Source organism: Amyelois transitella, chromosome 5 (genome assembly GCF_032362555.1).
Source record: "Amyelois transitella isolate CPQ chromosome 5, ilAmyTran1.1, whole genome shotgun sequence".
Taxonomy (NCBI): domain Eukaryota; kingdom Metazoa; phylum Arthropoda; class Insecta; order Lepidoptera; family Pyralidae; genus Amyelois; species Amyelois transitella.
This window is the reverse complement of record NC_083508.1, coordinates 3,913,804-3,932,497: the sequence shown is the minus strand read 5'-3', so window position 1 is coordinate 3,932,497 and position 18,694 is coordinate 3,913,804. Positions and strand designations below refer to the sequence as shown.

Here is an 18,694-nt window from a genome sequence, read left to right as displayed (position 1 = left end):
AGTTTTAGGTTTACATACTTCTATAGAAATTGAGAAGTAATTTTTTTTTTTGAGTTTTTTTAATTGATGCATTGGTCCCACATATAGATCTAATGTCTGCCGGCAAACTGTTCAGTAAGAAGGGCAAGCGTTTTTTTAATGTTGAATGTGCATGTTTCCTCACAATGTTATCTCTCACTGTAAGAGCATAGGTTAGCAATCATACTATTGGTACATGGCCTAGGTAGGATTTTAAACTTGTGCCCTCACACGCATCTTAGTCCATCTTAATAATTCGACCGCCTACGATCTCAAAAATTTGCTAGCTTGTAAATTGTAGCCATGGAAATCGAATAGTCTTATATTATTCCGATTTGTATGATTGTATATGTAGTGTATATAGCTATTTTCTGTAGTTTCACCCAAATCAAATATGTGGGTTTTGCGTGAAAGAGAATTAAACATATTTATGAACATACATCTGAGTGTGGCCATTAGTCTTGTCGAGACTGTTGGCTCCGTCTACCCCATAAGGGATAAAGACGTGATTATATGTATGGACGTATGGATATACATACATACATGATGATGTAACCTGATTGACGTCAAGAACCCATAAAAAAGCCCTTTCTTCACAAGCGTAGGTACTCTATGGCTGTCACAGATAAAAATTAAATGGTTTCGGACTATTTTTACTACCTGTAAATTTATTTATACTGATATTAATTGTGGTAAACGACATTATACAAATGTTCTATCTTTGAATCTCGATTAAGCCATGATTAGCTAGATGGATTGTGACTTAGTATTAGTATGTTTTCCCGAAATGGATAAAGACGAGATATGAGTATGTATGTGTTAAGGAGTAAAGTGTCAATGTTCACTCGTAAAGGTATTTATTACAACCATAGAATTCGGAAATAATAAGATTACAAAAAGATTTTGCGACTTTAAAATGGCGTCGCGCGTACCATGTCACATATTTGAACTAGTTGAAATTAAATTTTGGATGAAAAAATAATGATACCAAAATAAGAATCAGAAGAACAGAAGCTGTTTTGAAACCCCATGTATAAAATTAATAAAACATACAAATAAAAAATACAGGAAACACACAAAACGAGTGTGCTAACATCAGTTTTGTCGCATCAAACGGCGACGACGCTTTTACGAGAGCGCGCTTGTCATAAACTCCTACGGACTGGTGGCCATTCATTTTTACCTTGAATAAATAAATCAGATGTAATAGTTACTATCAGTTATGTGAAATATATATAATCCTCTAACATTTTAATTAAAAATATAAGAAAATAACAAACAGCACTACACACAGTCGCTTTGTTGAGTAAAGTTTTAGGGGACAGTATTTTTATTGAAGGGGAAGTCGAATCTCCCTCTTCCTGATCAATACGGGAGGAAGCATCAATACGGGAATTCAATAAGAAACCGACTCGGAGGTCGAGAAAATAAAATAAAAATTTAAAATGCAAAAAAGATAGTTATCAGTTTCGTTTATTGTATTTTCGCATTAATATCCAAGAAAAAACTACAAGTTTCACAAAAAAGTAAAAATAAATGAGAAAACAATACAACAATTGCCAAGGATGGATTTTTCCACATAAGTAAGTCCCAGGATTTAAAACTAAAGACGCTTTAGACTGGAAACACTAAAACATGAGAGAGAACAAAGTCAGTGCTAGAAGCTTGTCTGAAATATTATTTGGTCACGGTGAAAATAAATAGGTTCGAGTATAAATCCAACTAATATGCTATTTCTTTTTATAATTCCCGTTTATATGCAGTGATTTATTGCGTTCATTATTTATATTACCAGTATAAATTATCATCCAATTACATTATTTGTCAAAAGACGTGTCTACAATGCTATTTGTTTTCAGAATATTTGTACAAACGGTACTCAATATTGGGACATTTTTATATTTTGGCTAAATTATAAATTTTGAACGTTTGAATTCAGATTTACAACGTCGGATAAAAAATAACGCACGCCCCTAGACTTACGAGCAATTATAATTTTTATATTTAAAAAGAATTCACGTTTGTTTGGGATTTATGATTTTTTTACACTGTAAATATTTTTATGATATATATAGTCTTTATATGATAAGGATAGTCTAGTCTACAGATCTTAAGTCCTTAACAAATTTGACGGTTTTATACTTGCTACCCAAAAAGCTGTGTGACTTACAACGCGCGAAATTTCTATATTACGATAAACTCTAATCATCTTAATAAAACTTAAATTAACTTACACTATTACCTAAGCCCAATATCATAAAATTAATCTTTGTTTACGCCAAGATTAATTTCATTTCCTTGTTTACATTCGTACATGAGTGAAATTGTCTGCAACGAAGTTAACCAATTTGGCAGGATCACAAGTTCATGTTTACTTCGACCGGGTTTGAATGTCTAAATACCATGGTTTGTTTGCTAAGTCTCATCCGGCGAGTGAGTGAGCATATACATATGTATACTAGCTGCGCCTTGAGACTCCGCTCCCGTGGGAATTCCGGTATAAAAAGTACTTTGTTATTTCAGGTAACAATAATGTTCTACCCGTGTACAAAAGTCTCTACTAGACGTGTTCGTTTTTTGCGTAATAAGGGCATGCATACATCCACACATCCCCACATCCCTACTAATTTTCGCAATTATTTTATTAGTAGGATGTACTTGTATGTATGTCTATAATCTTTTCACATTTCTAAGGTTGATATAATGGTGATATTGAAGTCCTTTATTTTTATAAACATTATGATCACGCTGCTTTCCTTCGGGGTAAGGCATAGACTACATCTTGCCACTTGCCACGATCTCTTCATGGTACTTTATTTGTCATCGTCCACATTCAAGCTCCTATTTCGTTTCTAATAATCCTTGCATGCTATGAAGATATTGGAGTTCAGGCAGAGACACCACCCGTCTCGGAATGATGATTGGTAAGCTTCCCTTTGTTTCATCATACAGTATTCCAAATCGAATTTTCAGCTGACAAATGTTTATTTGTGTGCTTCCTTGTGGAATGATAGTTTCCATAGTGAATGCGAAAATAACGTTACGAGCATATTCTTACACGTATATATATTATGTATATTATAAAACAGTAAAAATATTATGTTTGCATATTCAGTATTTCACTGAAATGGATGTTTGTATGATTCATGTTTTCGAAAGACATTCATGTCTTCGAAAATATTGTAGAAGTGTGTGTAGTTGGTGTGGTGTACGGAAAAGGACATAGGGTAATTTTCGCTCGGGCTAAGCCGCGGACGAAAGTTAGTAAAGCCCCACATTTTTTTCGAAACATAATGAAACGCAGCCTTTTCAAAACGCAAAATTAAATCGAATTACTATGCATTGTAAACCCCTATTACCGAAATCGTACTCTGAAGGTATACCCTTTTTATTTTAGAGAGTAGGTACTATTTTAGTGACCGTGTACCGGACACGTAACTAGTCACTTACCTTTATGGCTTAGTTGAAACACTATTTGGTCGTATAGTTTATTACACCTATTTTGCTAGGAACAATTTCGTGAGTGTGTAGAAGAGCCACGTGACATAAATAAAGAAGTATATTAACAACTTTGACTGTAGTAAGTTTGTCTTCTTACAATTTTTACAGCAGTTACCCGCGTCTTCGTTCGCTTTAAAATGAAAAAAGGTTGACCCGGAAAAAAGTTTTGATGTTTGGTCATAGATGTCGTAAAAGGTGATTAAGAGATAGACTTATAAACTTAGGATTCCTCTTGTGGTTAACGGGCTACCAACCTGTTACTTTTTGAATTTCAATTATATCATGAAGCCATGTGTAGTGTATGTATGTACATCTGATAAAACCACATTCAAATTGGAATAATATGTTTCAGGACAAACATCTTTTCACTTACATTTATATTACTTTTTCTTTTGGGCTTAAAAGTTACATCAAAGTACACTGTTGAACACCAATCAAAGCCTTCCGGTTTAAATCAGCGTAGTTTTAAGGGCGCAAGATAAGATTTGTCAAGGGTTTGGCGGAAACTATCCTCATACATATTTATGAAGGTATTTCGATAAAAAGGTTCCTTCAGTGAAGTTAAGTGAAGCTCTGGCGTGAAACTTTCTATTAAAATTATAAGGCTAGTTAGTAATAAATATATAGAAGAATAAATATTTTTTTTTACTTACTACAGCTTAGTACGTCCAAACCGAATATTTTCTTCGGCAAATCAATGTTTGGGTACACGTACCTATTTGTTTGTCAGCTCTAAACGGTTTATCAAATTAACGAAATCTTCTAATAATTTCGCATACACGTTACTGAAAAAGGATGCATTTGTGTTTGAGAAAAAGTATTGTTTCCATGGGTTCCCAAACGTTACTGTTACTGTAGTAACTGTTCTGCGTAGACTGATGTCAATCACCGTTTTCCTGGTATATTTTTATCCGTTTTCAAGCTATTCAAAGGCAATTTTACGATAAGTCCACATTATTTAACAAAGCGAGCGCGAGGTCAGTCGCACGATAACGTTGAATTGCTAACAAGACTGATTTGTAGCTATCTTGTAATAAATTTACCTGAACGAAGTTTCATAGTTTTTCTTGGACATTGACTATCTTATCTGAACAAATTATAAAAGTTATTTTTTCTATTAAATAGTAATAACATCACACAAATCTAAATAAAAATCGTGTATGAATAGTTTTTGCCAAACGGCTTATAATCCGAACTGGCAAAAAATATATATAACTAGCTTTTGCCCGCGGCTTCGCCCGCGCAAATGTATTTATATTATAAGGATACGCCATAAAATTTCACCCATTTTTTTATCCCGTATCGTGCGGGGCTGTTTTATGTTTATAATAATATTTGGTTTAAATTCATATGGCTTCTCCCGTCTTGTCTCTTCTCGTTCTGTTCCGTCCCGTCCCAACCTGTTGTGTCCCGTCCTGCCCCGTCCAGTCCTATCCTGTCCCATCCCATCCTATTTAGTGCCATCCTGCTTTCCGCAACTGATACGTATTTTTTACTAACCAATATTTAAGACTTCTCGCACTTCGACACCTATCACTATCAAAAATATCAAATCTAATCAACAAATCAAAAATTAACTGAAATAGAGTGTAAAATAAGTCAAGTTAAAAGTTAATGAATCAAACGAATAATAATTTCAAATCAAAATATTTGTAGTGTGTAATATGTAGTTTCGCGTATGTCCGCTAGGGGCGCTGCTAAAATTACACGATAATTTAAAATATTTTACGCTACCTAGCTAAATGACGGTAACGAAACCATAGCGCGATCTATCTCGATGCTAACGCCATCTATCGAGCATCGAGACAACTCGTGATAGTTAATAGAAAATAAAATTCGGGTGTTTTATTTATGCATACCGATTACGCCGAGATTTATGGACCGATTTACGTGATTCTTTTTTTGTTCGGTAGAGTATACTTTCAAGTTGGTCCCGTTGTTACCTAGTCAGGATCTGATGATGGTATTCCAGGGAAATCAAGGGCAAACCTCAAATTTACAGGCAATTACGTTTTTGACAATTTCATAGATCTGTTTAAGTATTTGCGTCTGATAGTCATCATCCCATGTGAATGAGCTGATGATGGAAGGTACAACTCCTCAACGGTTAGGAGTTGAAAGAAAATTCTTACGAAGTTATACGTACATGTGAGGCTATTAGGTTAACCTGATAATAAAAAGTAAATCTCATTAACGTTAAGAATTTAGGTGAAAATGGATGCGGACAAATTTCGTAGCTGTTTGTATGGGTAGTGTTAACACAAAATAGGGATTTAAAGGCGTGATGTTATTAATGTTATGCATGTATGTACATAATTATGTATGTTATTATGTATGTTAAAGAGACGACCGAAAGTTGTCATACAAAGTCTTTTTTTTTAAGGATGGGAAATCATCAAATGACCTCTCCCGCTCTGGGTGGAACGGAAGGGAGTGTCAGACTTTTACTGACTAAAACCCACCTCGTTCCTTCAGTTGCCCTTTGCGTTCCGGGGCCACGGTATCTCGTTAGAACTTTCCCGCAGCCCCGGCTCAGTTTATCCCGTATCCCTTGGGGGTTGACATTTCAAAAATCCCTTCTTAGTGCTCACTTATGTTACTAAAGGAACCTCTGTTCAAAATCTCAGACTCCTATACCGAGCGGTTTCGGCTTTGCGTTAATAAATCAGTCACCCAATCGCACCCCCTAAATCACGATTGGAGGGTAGTTTGAAAAAACTTATAATGTCAAACATATTTACTTGCCTATGTACGTGTTCATGCCAAGTTTCAAGTTTATAAACCCAAGGAATAAGATTTTTCATAGAAACGTTTTTACCCCTTTTCCCCCCCTTGGGGGTTGAATTTCCAAAAATCCTTTCTTAGTGCTCCCCTACATATCCCAAGGAACCTACATTCCAAATTTCAGCTGTCTACGACCAGTAGTTTCGACTGTGCGTTGTCTGTCAGTCAGTCACTCAGTAACGGAAGAGTTTTATATATATAGATATATAAAAAATATAAATAACTCTTTAATAAAATAATTAATACTTAAAATATCAGTACTACAAAATATTTTCGGCAGGTTTTGCCTTTTCAAGGTCAAGGCTCAAGGGCGAAAGTTGCAATATCCCGGAACATGACCCTTGTTGAGCGGACGAAGGGCGAGTTCCGACGACAGGCGAATCATATTTCATAAGGCCCTGCATTATTATTAAGGCTATCGTTAGACACAATCAATATTGTTTACCAGTTTAACTAGCTTTTGCACGCGAGTTTAACGCATCAAATACTTTTATTTTTCATTTCCATGCCCCAATTTTTTACGCTCATTAGTGTCGATCAGTGAGCCTATGTACAAACTTTCATGCTAATATAATAAATGTGGAGGTGTGCTTGTTTGTCCGTATTTGACGTCAATAACCGATACATATACATACATACATAAAATCACGCCTCTTTCCCGGAGGGGTGGTAGGCATAGACTACCTCGATACCATAACCGATATTGTGGAGTATTGAAAAGGACATAGACATAGTGTATGTATTTCAAGCAGACAAGGCAGACCGCGGGCGAACGCTAGTATAATATTTCTAACATATTATATATATTATAATATTTTAAAAAATGTTTACAGCAGAAGTTGGTTTATTTTTAATTACAGATAATATGTATTTTCTCATCCAATCTTAAAAAATAAATCACTCTCATTTGTAACCTATTTTGTTTACTGTATTTGATCAAATATGAATTAAGATACATAGCTATAAATGTCCAAGATCTTATTTGTAAAGTACAGAGACCAATAAATCATCATCATTCACAAGTTCTAGCTGCGTAACTTTGGAAAACAAATGCCACTGATTGCGCATTTGATTGACTATTCATACAGATTCTGATCGAACGCTGGTTACTTTTTACTTTCAGTAAAAACATATACTTATTATTTTTCCTATCAACGACAGACGACTAATATTACACCCTCTCTCAGCTTTGCGTGTAACCGTTTAAAGTATAATGGTTTTGCTAATCATTTGGTCTTCGTGCCGTGTGGTTCCCGGCACCAATACAAAAAAGAATAGGACCACTCCATCCCTTTCCCATGGATGTCGTAAAAGGCGACTAAGCGATGGGCTTACAAACTTGGGATTCTTTTTTAGGCGATGGGCTAGCAACCTGTCACTATTTGCATTTCAATTCTATAAATTTTGTGTGTTTGAATGAAAATATAAGTCAAAACTACAGATTGAAAGTTGTTTTTAACTAAAATGTATTATTATATAAAATGCTTATAATAAGTACAACATCATTTTAATAACGTCGTAAACGCTGTAGCAAATAAGGATTAAAATTATTCAGTATTCCAAGGTTAAGTTAATTACTAGGCGTGGTCGCACCATGGCAAAAAGAATGGTGAATTTCCCCGTCAACGTAATGCAGCTCGTTTTGCGGCAGTAAATTTTATTAGTTACTGCTTATTTAAATATAAGAGTAGGTAAGCCCTCGGGTTCACTCGCGTAATGTAAAGAAATAAAGAATTCTGGGAAATCCTCTCTTAGTGCACCCCTAGACTACATAAGGAACGTATCTACATACCTTTCAAATCTCTAGATCGTCTGTCCGTCGGTGTCGATACGTCTCAATTGTTATAGTGTAATGCATTCGTATTGACTGGTAGCGAATAAAATAGTGTGGATTTATTTGAATGAAAATTACTAATTTCTTAACGCTCGCGGCGATGTAGGTGACCAAACTTTTCCGAAAAAGTTTATAATCAAACAAACTATATATTTTCCAAAGTCATTTTTAAAGAGAGTGCATTACTCACACTTTTTAATCTAGAGATTTCAAACTTCCCACGCAGTTTGAAGTTAAAGGGAAGGCTCATGAACTTGAGATTCTTCTTTCAGGCGGCGGGTTAGTTAACTTGTCTGTCGCTGACTCTGAATCTCCTTGCGAGCCTTGTGACCAGTAGGTATGCCAATCCCTTAAGTAATAAAGCCGCAATATATGTATGTTTAGTAAATATTTTAATATTCGTACCTAGTATGCGTGCGTTTATTATAATCAAATCAAGTATTGCCATTCTTCTCATAGATACATTAATTGCACAGTTTAATTAATACTGAATTTCAGCTAAACTCACACAAATAGGTTAAAACTGAAAAATCATTTGAACTTGCATTTAGGTAAAGCGCTATAGCAACAACACGTTCAGATACCAAACGTGGATTGCAAATTGATTTCCCTTATTGTACACACCTCAAGTGACAGCAATTAATTGTGAATTTAGTCGTGTTCAGGCAACTATTGCGTAGGTGGTTACAACGCGAATTCCCTGTTTACTCTAATCAATTATCACTACGCAGTATAACTTTTATAGAACCATAATTTTTTTGGGAGTGTGCTTCCGCGTAAAAGAATCTTTTTGCTTTGGATTGCTCTATTGTCGAGGGTGTAAACAGGTGTTATGGCTGTGTTATTATTTTGCGTTAATGGAGCCTAGTGCAGTATGTGTTTCTTAGCACTTTTGTTTACAACTTCATGTTTTCACTGTGTATATTTAAATAAGCGACGAAAAGGTTATTTCATCTGCATCTTAGTTCAGGAAATCGCCAAAGTTGCTTCGTGTAAAATACCCGGATTTCTCACTCTACAATCTTAATATCAGACGGACCTCGGATTATTCTATACGAAGCTAACGCAATCGGGACTATGGCCAACCAACTTACAGTACAGAAAATTTGCAGATAATGTCACGTAGGCGCATGTATGATAAAATATATATTACACATACATTCCTTTTGCACGGATTCCCAAAGCACAGAATTCTTCTAGCTTGGGAATTATTGTACACTAATTTTAAGGTCATATTTTAAGTTTCTTTTACAACCTCATCTCCGTATTGCCGAAACATCATGAAGCTGCTCGCCAAAATGCTTTTTTATTATCTATTAATTTAAAGTAACTTTTACATCCCTTGGGTAGACCCATCAATTGTGAAAAGACTAAAAGGCTACGTTCAGCTGTATAGTTTTCAGTGACAGGTTGCAAGTTAGGAATCCCATGTTTATAATTAAGCCTATCCCTTAGTCAGCTTTTACGACATCCATGGAAATATATAAGGTGGTTCTATTATTATATAAAGTGCCGAAAACCACACGTCACATAAAATAAAAAAAAATAGGTTTTCAGTACCTTTATTGCACCATTCATAAAATATGTTGAAATATCTCAAACGTAAACTATAACTATGTATAAAGCACGAAGTGATAATGGATGGTTTGTAATCTACCCCAATTCTTAATAATAACAGCAAAAAACTGATAAAGAATTATATTGACTCATTTTCGATGATTTTAGTTTGTAGTGTATCAATCCCAAAACCTACGATATGAATGGGAAACTTCATTGAATGAAAATTACTAACTTCTATCCTAACGACGTAGGCTTCTAAAAGTTCCCGAAAAGATTAAGTGTAAGTAAAACTCACACAAGCAAAGCCCAAGATAAAATTTTTGCGGTCGGAACTACTTAGTAATTTAAAAAAGTTAAAGTTAATTTTCAAACAGAAGACTCCTTCAGCGGCGTTGTTCATTTATTGTGTTGTGATCGGTCAAAATTTTTTAATTCACGTGACTTGCGACCTGATCGCAAATTCGTAAGACTGTCATCCAGTGTCAGCATAAAAACAATATGTAATGGAGTGCAACCCATAGTTTTTCAAACATACGTACATATAGTGACGTATATATCCTTTGCGGGGTAGACAGAGCCAACAGTCTTAAAAAGACTGAAAGGTCAAGTTCAGCTATAGGTACAGTTAAGTATAATGACTTTATGAAAAATGACTACAAACATATAATTAGTAGTCTGGGCACATTACACGTTTTATCTATATAATTAAAATGTCTTGAAATTGCACTTATGAAGGACTATTAATTATAATTTTTATTTTAGAAAAAGGAACTGTGTCTGTCTTCCGTTTGTTGATGGTTGATGGTTTTAGCGATAAACGACAATGGCTGAAAACGAAACCACAGGCAAAAGCTAGTAGACAGTAAAATAACTAAGTATTTCTTGGTTATAATAAGGAACGTGCCACTAGTATATTGCGGCGGATTGCTTTGGGTACTAGGTAAATATTTGACTTATGTACATTATTATTTATATGATGAATAGAATCGTCTGACTGAGCCTATATTTGTACTGACTAATATTATGTTTTTTTTTCCAAATAATAATAACATACATACATTTTCTAAGATAATATCAGACATTATTACAGAAGAAATATTTTCATATACCACATTCATACTTCTGTGATGACTTTGCTTCCGTAAAAATGACTAGGAACAATTGTAGCTAATGCCTTCCTGGAGTGTAATCTATTTATATGTAAAATTTCATCAAAATGGGCTAAGTTGTTTTTGAGTTTATTCCTTATAAACAACATACAGATATTCTCTTTTTATAATATTAGTTTGGCAGTTTGCATTGCATGGATAATTCCTAAACTTTCCGACCGAGTTAGGTACGAGTATGTACAAGCTATCTAAAGAATGTTGCTATATGTAACGTCAATCATTGATGTTTTATTAAAGAGGTAGTTATATTATTTTCTTGCTAGTATAAGCACGCAGGTCCGTCCGTGAATAATAAAAAATCTCGTTTATTACTCGTTACAGTGAAATGTTCGGGAGGTTCTCATGATGCTCCGTTACTCCTCCCAAGGCACAATACCTCGATGTCTGCCTGCCTGCAAAGTCTAGAAGTTACTGTTGTACATCTATGCGTTTTTAGACTGTCAGTCAGGCATCACTTTGTTAGATACATATACGTAAGAGAATGATGACTGACTGACTGTACTACAACCGTAACTTGGCCAACAGACTGCTAAAGACTGGCAGCCACGTTCAGCTGTACGGCTTGATGATGGACTTGAGATTCAAATATTGATAGATTGCTAGCCTGTCGCCTAAAGGTAGAATTTTATTTTCCTATTTCTTGGTCGCCTTTTACGACTTTCATGGGTAGAAATTGTAATAAGTAATAAAGGATTACTATTATTGCGGCTTAAATGGTGTACCCGTATAACAATTGTTGGGTCCATTATTATTTTCTATGGACTGTGAAACAGATAAAATAATTGCAGAACAACAGCCTTCGCGACAAACAGGGAAGCAACTCAACCGAATCACATTGAGTATCTTGGTCCACTGACTCCACAATACCTGTAGAATGTACGGTTTTATTTGATAGTAGGCGTATTTTGTGAAACTGACTGACTGACATATCAACGCACAGCCGAAACAACAGGGTCTAAAGATTTGACGTTTGTCAAGAACCATATGGGGGTAGGGATGCACTGTAAGGAGTTATTATCAGAACAAAAAATTACGCCTATTCTAGAAAATAATAATGGACGTGGCCTTTCTGTCTTTGTGAGACTGTTGGCTCTGTCTACCCCGTAAGGAATAAAGACGTGATCATATGCATGTATGTATGAAAAATGAAAAATGATTTACTTGCTGCAAATACAATGAAGTATGTAATACTTTGTTTACTCATTACAAACATAAATAGAATAAAAAGTATTATCTTCCTGATTCGAGGTTCAATCTCTTAGAAAAATCACTTTATTAAAGCGATAAATCAATGTCGATTATTTAATCCTATACATTTGTAATAAAATTGTGTGGTAGATACAAAGATAAAAAATATAAGTATCGAGTTAGCTAATTTAAAGTAATAGCGTGTTAAGTTATTATGGTTTTTCATTCAATTGGTCTGAAACGGATGAATTGGAACCAATTGTTGTTAACGACCTTCACTTAACTAATGTCGTGCCGGTTTACAAGTCTTATCAAACAAAAGTATTTAAACAGAACATTTTTCTTATAACTATGTACTAAATGTTTAAAGGAAAGATCGGAGACAAAATTCTCACTGGACTTTATTTCCATAACTTGTTATTTACATAAAAATAACTATAATTACTTAAAAAATATTATCACAAATGTATACGTATCATTCACGAGGAAAAACGAGAAATAACCAACCACATGACTAATTTGATATCGGACTTGTGATCGATATGAGGAAAAAACAAATGGCAATCAGCAAAATTTCACCCTGTAAAAACACACCGCTCCCACTAATTCTGTCATTCACGAAGTATAGAAACGGGGCACAGTCAACATTGTAATTCGACATGCCTTCTCTGCTGTACATCACTAGTCTGCAGTCTGCTTTTTGGGTGACGTACAACCTCATCCCCGTAATAGGATCCAAAACTGTGGTCGTCTTCCAATCTTTGACGCCTTTAAAGTCATTTTCGGGAATCTTTGGGATGGTATCTTCTTGATTTCTCGGCCGCTCGCTCCACAGACTGACGTTGACGTCATCTTCAGTCATTTTGATAGCATTATAATCATGGATGTAGCTTCGAAGGAAATCATGAGCTATATAACACTTCACTACTAGAGTTTCAGTAATATCCACATCTTCTATTCTTATGTAGCACTGATCTGCTTTATCGTTTCTGTTTGGTAGTTCAAAAGGTATCGGGAACATGTAAGGTTTGATCGGTTTTTCTTTGACACTTGGGGCTGCTTGTCCGTAGATTTCTACTAGAGCAACAAGGAGTATTATAGTGTGCAACATTTTAAATGTTGCGGCTGCGCAGCGTCATGATTGGAACTGATTGCGAGAGCGTTTCCCGTGGCGGCCGAACCCATGAGACAATACTAAGTTACTGCTTCACGAAACGTGATTATAGCATGAAAAAGATTATTAAATTGCAATTTACTACTCATTGTTGTCACCACTGAGCCACGTGAACGGATGCTATCATTGCATTACTTATTGGTTGTTTTATTCTTTGCCAATAATTAACTTTTTTGCAATCGGGTTTAGGTATTTTAAACTCATGTTTAAAATATATATTATAAAAATCATGTTTACTTTCAACCCATTTTGTATTAAAACATTATTTATATAATTAATTGGTATTTAAATTTGAGCAAACTCAATTTACTCATTTGGTTTATATATACTTATGTAGTATTATCACCAAATGCATTTCAAGTTAATTTTAAGTAGTTATAAGAATTTTTCTCCTTTCTGTTAATAATAATAAACACGCATACTAAAGGTAATGAGCTAATAATTAAAAAAATAACTATTATTGTTTACTGTGCATCAGAAAAAGTCTTATGAAAAGGTCAAGCAAGTTATTGCCTGTGACCTAGCTACACGATTACGTAGTCACGCTCAGCGAAAAAGAATATCAATACAATATATAATAATGTCATAATTTAAAATCATAAGCCATATCAAAAGGCCATTCTCGTTAAAAATTCTGTCACATTTTGTCTTTGGCTATTGCAGTCTTTGCCTGATAGGAACCCAACTTTTAAAATTAATAATGCGGTAGTTTTATAGTGCTTTTGATTTTTTTTATTGATTCCGTTTAACGACTACCAAAGAAAGAGATTCAGTGAAACTCGGAATAATCTATATTATTCCTATTACTGTTGGAATTGCCTACAGTTTCTTTATGGAAACTTTGGTTGTTGGACGTCGTTTTCTCAGTGAGCTTTGGACTAATTGCTGTCATTATTTGAGATAAATTTTTACTAAGTTTCAAAATAAAGAACTTAAATTTGATTTTAATTCACATAAAGAGCAGAAAAGGTAACGTGTCAAGCAGCTATATGAAAATATTTTGATTTTATATATTTTCCCGCGCGAATGAGCCATTCTAGTTTTTCGAGTACTATTATGAAGATGGCGTTCATTGGCGTTTAAAATTATCACTCACGGAAATATTTTAAAAATTTATTTTAAAATTCTGTAAAAAATACCTATGCTAATAAATAAACATATAACCTCTTTTTTAAATGTCATTTGCATCGCTTCACGTCAATATTGGTGTATAATGTCATGCACGTGTAGAGTTGTTGAGTTGACCTATCATTCTGTATTAACAACTACAATTAATTTGTATTAAATTGAATTTTCAATTCAGAGGCAGAAGAAAAATAATATAAATTATCAACCGAGTTGTAAGCATCGTGAAGTATGGTGATCGTTTACTTGATTTCCGCTAGATGGCAGTAAAAAGAGGATTTTATGAAGATGGCGGAGCAGAATTTGAGATATTTATTATATTTTTATCATGGCGCACGTTATTTAATTTATTGGTTTGTTTAGATTGTTTTTGTAAAAGTACTCTAACGTATAAAGTAACTAAATTTAGAAATAGTTGTTTCATATATAATTTTAGTAATGGCAACACAAATGTGAGACAGCTGCACCGACTGTGCACCGCCTGCCCTCGTCCCACTTTATTGACTTTAGTTCACGAAGCAGCGATCGTATGCGTAGGAGTGCTGTGCGTTTTTGTGCCGTAAACAACGCCATCGCTTTCCCCTAGTGTTGTGAAGTGTTGTTATAAGGAAAGTTACAATGTTTAAACATACCCGGACACTGTTGTGTGTTCTTTTCGTGATCGCTTTGTTCGATCCGATCATCGGTGCTAGAGGATTTGGAGGCAGACATAGTTACCCTAGCAACCGAGGTGGATTGTCAGGTGGAGGCCATCACTCATACCCGTCATCTGGAGGTCTTTCCGGCACCGGTCACAGACCTCCAAGTCATGGATATCCAAGTTCCGGGGGGCTATCAGGCGGAGGGGGAGGACACTCTTACCCATCCTCGGGTGGTTTATCAGGATCAGGTTCGAGACCTCAAACCCACGGATACCCAAGTCCAGGCTACAAGCCGAATAATAATTATCCCAATTCACCGACGCATACATCTCATACGACTCATACGACAATAAATAATCACTACCATTACAGTCCTCCTCAACAAATAAGATACGTTAGTCCGTCTGGTACCCAAGTCCACTACCCTGTATATCGTAGTGCTCCACCTACATATGTCTACCAATATAAGGATTCAGGAAGTAAATACGGTACACTACTGGCTGGTCTGGCGTTGTTAAATCTTGGTGTCCTTGCCGGCGGCGTGTATGCAAACAGCCAGAGTCATAAGACCTACCAAGCCAAACCAGGTGAAGTTTGTAAATTCGGCATAAGGAAAGATAATGGAGATTACGAGGAAACGAGAATTGATTGTCAGATTATATCCAGTTATATATATCAAGACACGGCAACGACCACCGTAGCTCCAAATGCTCAGGGCAACAATATGACCGTTGTAACAACAACAGTGACCAACACTACAATTGTCAATATGACAAACCCGGTAGCTCCGACGGGGGGCGAAGTCATGTTACCAAATGGAACACTAGTGATGACTAATGTTACTGATAATGCAGCTAATAGTACTTCTTCGTCATCAGTCACTGTCACGACGACAACAACAAACACGACGACGGTCAATGCTTTGGAAGTGAAAGGCGCGCCTATTGCGGTAACGCCCAAGATGAAGTGTTACGTGATAAAGACATCCCCTACATCAAACATGCGAAAGTCAGTGGATTGTGGCTTATTGCAAGCATATGCAGAACAATCATTGCGTAAAAATTCCGCTGTGCAAAATATTCCTACGTTCGCCGTATTGACAGTTATTATTGCTGCGTTTGTTGTTTATTAATGTAGGTTTGAGTTTTGGTATGTTAAAATGTTGAACTTTGAATAGTGAGTTGTTCGATAATATGCTTTCCAGAAGATTCTAGGAGTATCATACGCCGCTTAGACAATCAAGATCATAAGCAAATCGCTCACCAATTATGTATGTTCTCGTTATATTTTTTTCATGTTAATTGAATTATGCATCTTTTAAATGTATCATAATAATTTTGGCCCTAAATTACAGTCTAGTCTATTATATACAAAATCAATAACATAGTAGAAATGTGTACATTGTCCTTTATTACCTAATTGAATACATTATTTTAGGTTCATTTTGAATACTAAAATAAAATTAAAGAGAATTAATTAGTATAGCCTCGTTGTGTACTTACTTTAAAATTTTTATAAAATATGTTGATTGCTAAAAATATTATGAACTGTGCAGTTATTATTAAAATTCTCGTAAAAACCACGATAAGAATTTCTGTGATATACCATGGATATACCTAATGAGTAAATGTTTTTATTCTTATTATCTCATTTATTTTATTTCGTAATTAAAAAGTATTCACTTTGCAAGTAATAAGTGCCTAGGTACCGCCATGAGCAGACGATCTAGGTACCTAGTATTGATTTTAGTTATCGTCAGAGTTGTATTATTTAATTTGTAGTTTAAATTTAATTATTAGAACCAAACAAACCAGATTATTTTTTATTATTTCACTATTGCATCTCTTGATAACATGATCTCTGAAAGCATTGTACCGATTTACTTAAAACTTTGACCAATCGCTCTGTTTTAACTCAGCAAAATATTTGAAATTATCATCATTCATTTGCTCGCAAAAAACTCAAATTTGTCATGTAAAAATACCAACGTCAAATAACTACATATCTTTATTCACCGGCTTTGCCGTGGTTTCCCTAACTGCAATTGTTATTGCTCAGTTTCCCGATAACTACACAGTAGATGTCATCTGATGACTAATCTTTTTAACCAGCTGACTAACTTGACGTAGTTTTAGTTGTGACGTCGTAAATGATCGTAAACATTGTAGTAAAAAAATAGTATTCGGGAAACCATAAATCTTACGAATTTTAAAATACTTGTCATTCATTATGTTTTCTGTGCGCTTTCATAAATTGGTCACTAATATACCCACTTAATTTAATAAAGGAATGTTGAGAGGATGACCTGAAGAAAATTTAGTAGACATTATCAGAAATGCTATTTTAGGATAATACGCAAATGACTCAAATTAGGTACTATCCGAAGATGGTTAAATGGTATCATCTACACCATCTTCGGTAACTGTTCTACTCAAATTATTCCAATATCCCACATACATGTTATGCTGATTTCTAAGTAGTTTGAGGAAAATATCATATTCTCATATATAAGTGTCGTGGTAAGCTGGCTTATTGAAATAGCATACTTATAATATTGCTATAGATACATAGAAATCACACTTCTTTTAGGAGGGTAGACTGAGACTAAACCATGCACTTGCCACGATTTTAGTGTACCTACCTTCTTCTTTTCGCATTATTCCATCTCGTTAAGGGTACTCAACTATTTATCATATAAGTTAAATGCAATGTTTGTGGGTTAGTCTTTCTGTTTTGTTACTCTTTCACGCAAAAATTACTGGACGGCGTTTTTTGTTGCAAGGATATATAGGATTATGCATAGGAGGGCGGAATTCAAATTATGTCACAAAATTAATTTTGTTTTACGAGTAAGATAATTAGCAATAGAAGGATAAAATAAATATGCATTCCTTTTCGTCATAAATGGTCTGTCTTAGTTTATACAAATAATAACGTGATGACACAAGTAGACTCATCGTTTTATGCTTTATATGCGATATCTCATACGATAACAATTATTATGCTTTAAATTATGTTAAAAATAGCTTCACTTTAAGCAACTGGAGTCTGGTCCTCGATAAGGGAATGGAGTGTCCTGGTAGTGTGTATAATACGTATAACAGACCCTATGTTTTGAGGAACCCTAGGGCTTACCGCTCACGTTGCAAATAGGCTCTTCCTATAGTCTATTTCTTTAGGTATTTGAAATAAAAGTTAACAATCTTGTTGCGTCTTCTTGTTTAAAAATACATCTTAAAATTAATTTATAGAATGAGAAGAAAAAGCAAAATGAAATTACAGATGTAATAAAAATAATACAGCACAAACAACATGACGTTCGAGTTCCCGCCCAAGTCTTCGTATAGGTTAAGTGTAGTGTTTACTATATTTTATACATATTTTTTTCCAAAAACACCAAAACGCAACAAATTCAAATAGCAGAGCAAAAGATCATTTGATTAGCCCGATCTACACGTATGTAACTATTACTCTGCTTGGTGTTTTTGGCGGGAATCTAAACGTCATGCTGCGAACGCGTTTTTTCTTTGATAATTTTATGTTTTAAATAAATGAAGAGAGAAAGAAGAATGAAAAATAATAATAAGTACCATACATGGCTTGTATCCAGTCGCGTTTAAAGTCAAAAATAACATACCGTGAGTTGAAGATACGAGAGGTACGAGATGTGTGACCTTTAAAACCTTGTACAAGGAAATCT

General features: G+C 34.7%; 3 protein-coding genes across 3 annotated transcripts in view; 2 read left to right on the top strand and 1 right to left on the bottom strand.

The window, feature by feature from the left end:
• The window catches only part of LOC106138894 (adenosine receptor A3), a 55,146-nt gene that overhangs the window by 29,740 nt on the left and 6,712 nt on the right, over positions 1-18,694 (top strand). The gene's annotated exons all lie outside the window — the stretch shown is intronic.
• LOC132904452 (uncharacterized) lies at positions 12,438-13,297 on the bottom strand. Its single transcript, XM_060954941.1, has one exon. It carries the CDS (start codon positions 13,163-13,165, stop codon positions 12,569-12,571), a length of 597 nt encoding a protein of 198 aa, XP_060810924.1. The 5' UTR covers positions 13,166-13,297; the 3' UTR covers positions 12,438-12,568.
• LOC106138904 (prisilkin-39-like) lies at positions 14,835-16,639 on the top strand. Its single transcript, XM_013340201.2, has one exon. It carries the CDS (start codon positions 14,972-14,974, stop codon positions 16,124-16,126), a length of 1,155 nt encoding a protein of 384 aa, XP_013195655.2. The 5' UTR covers positions 14,835-14,971; the 3' UTR covers positions 16,127-16,639.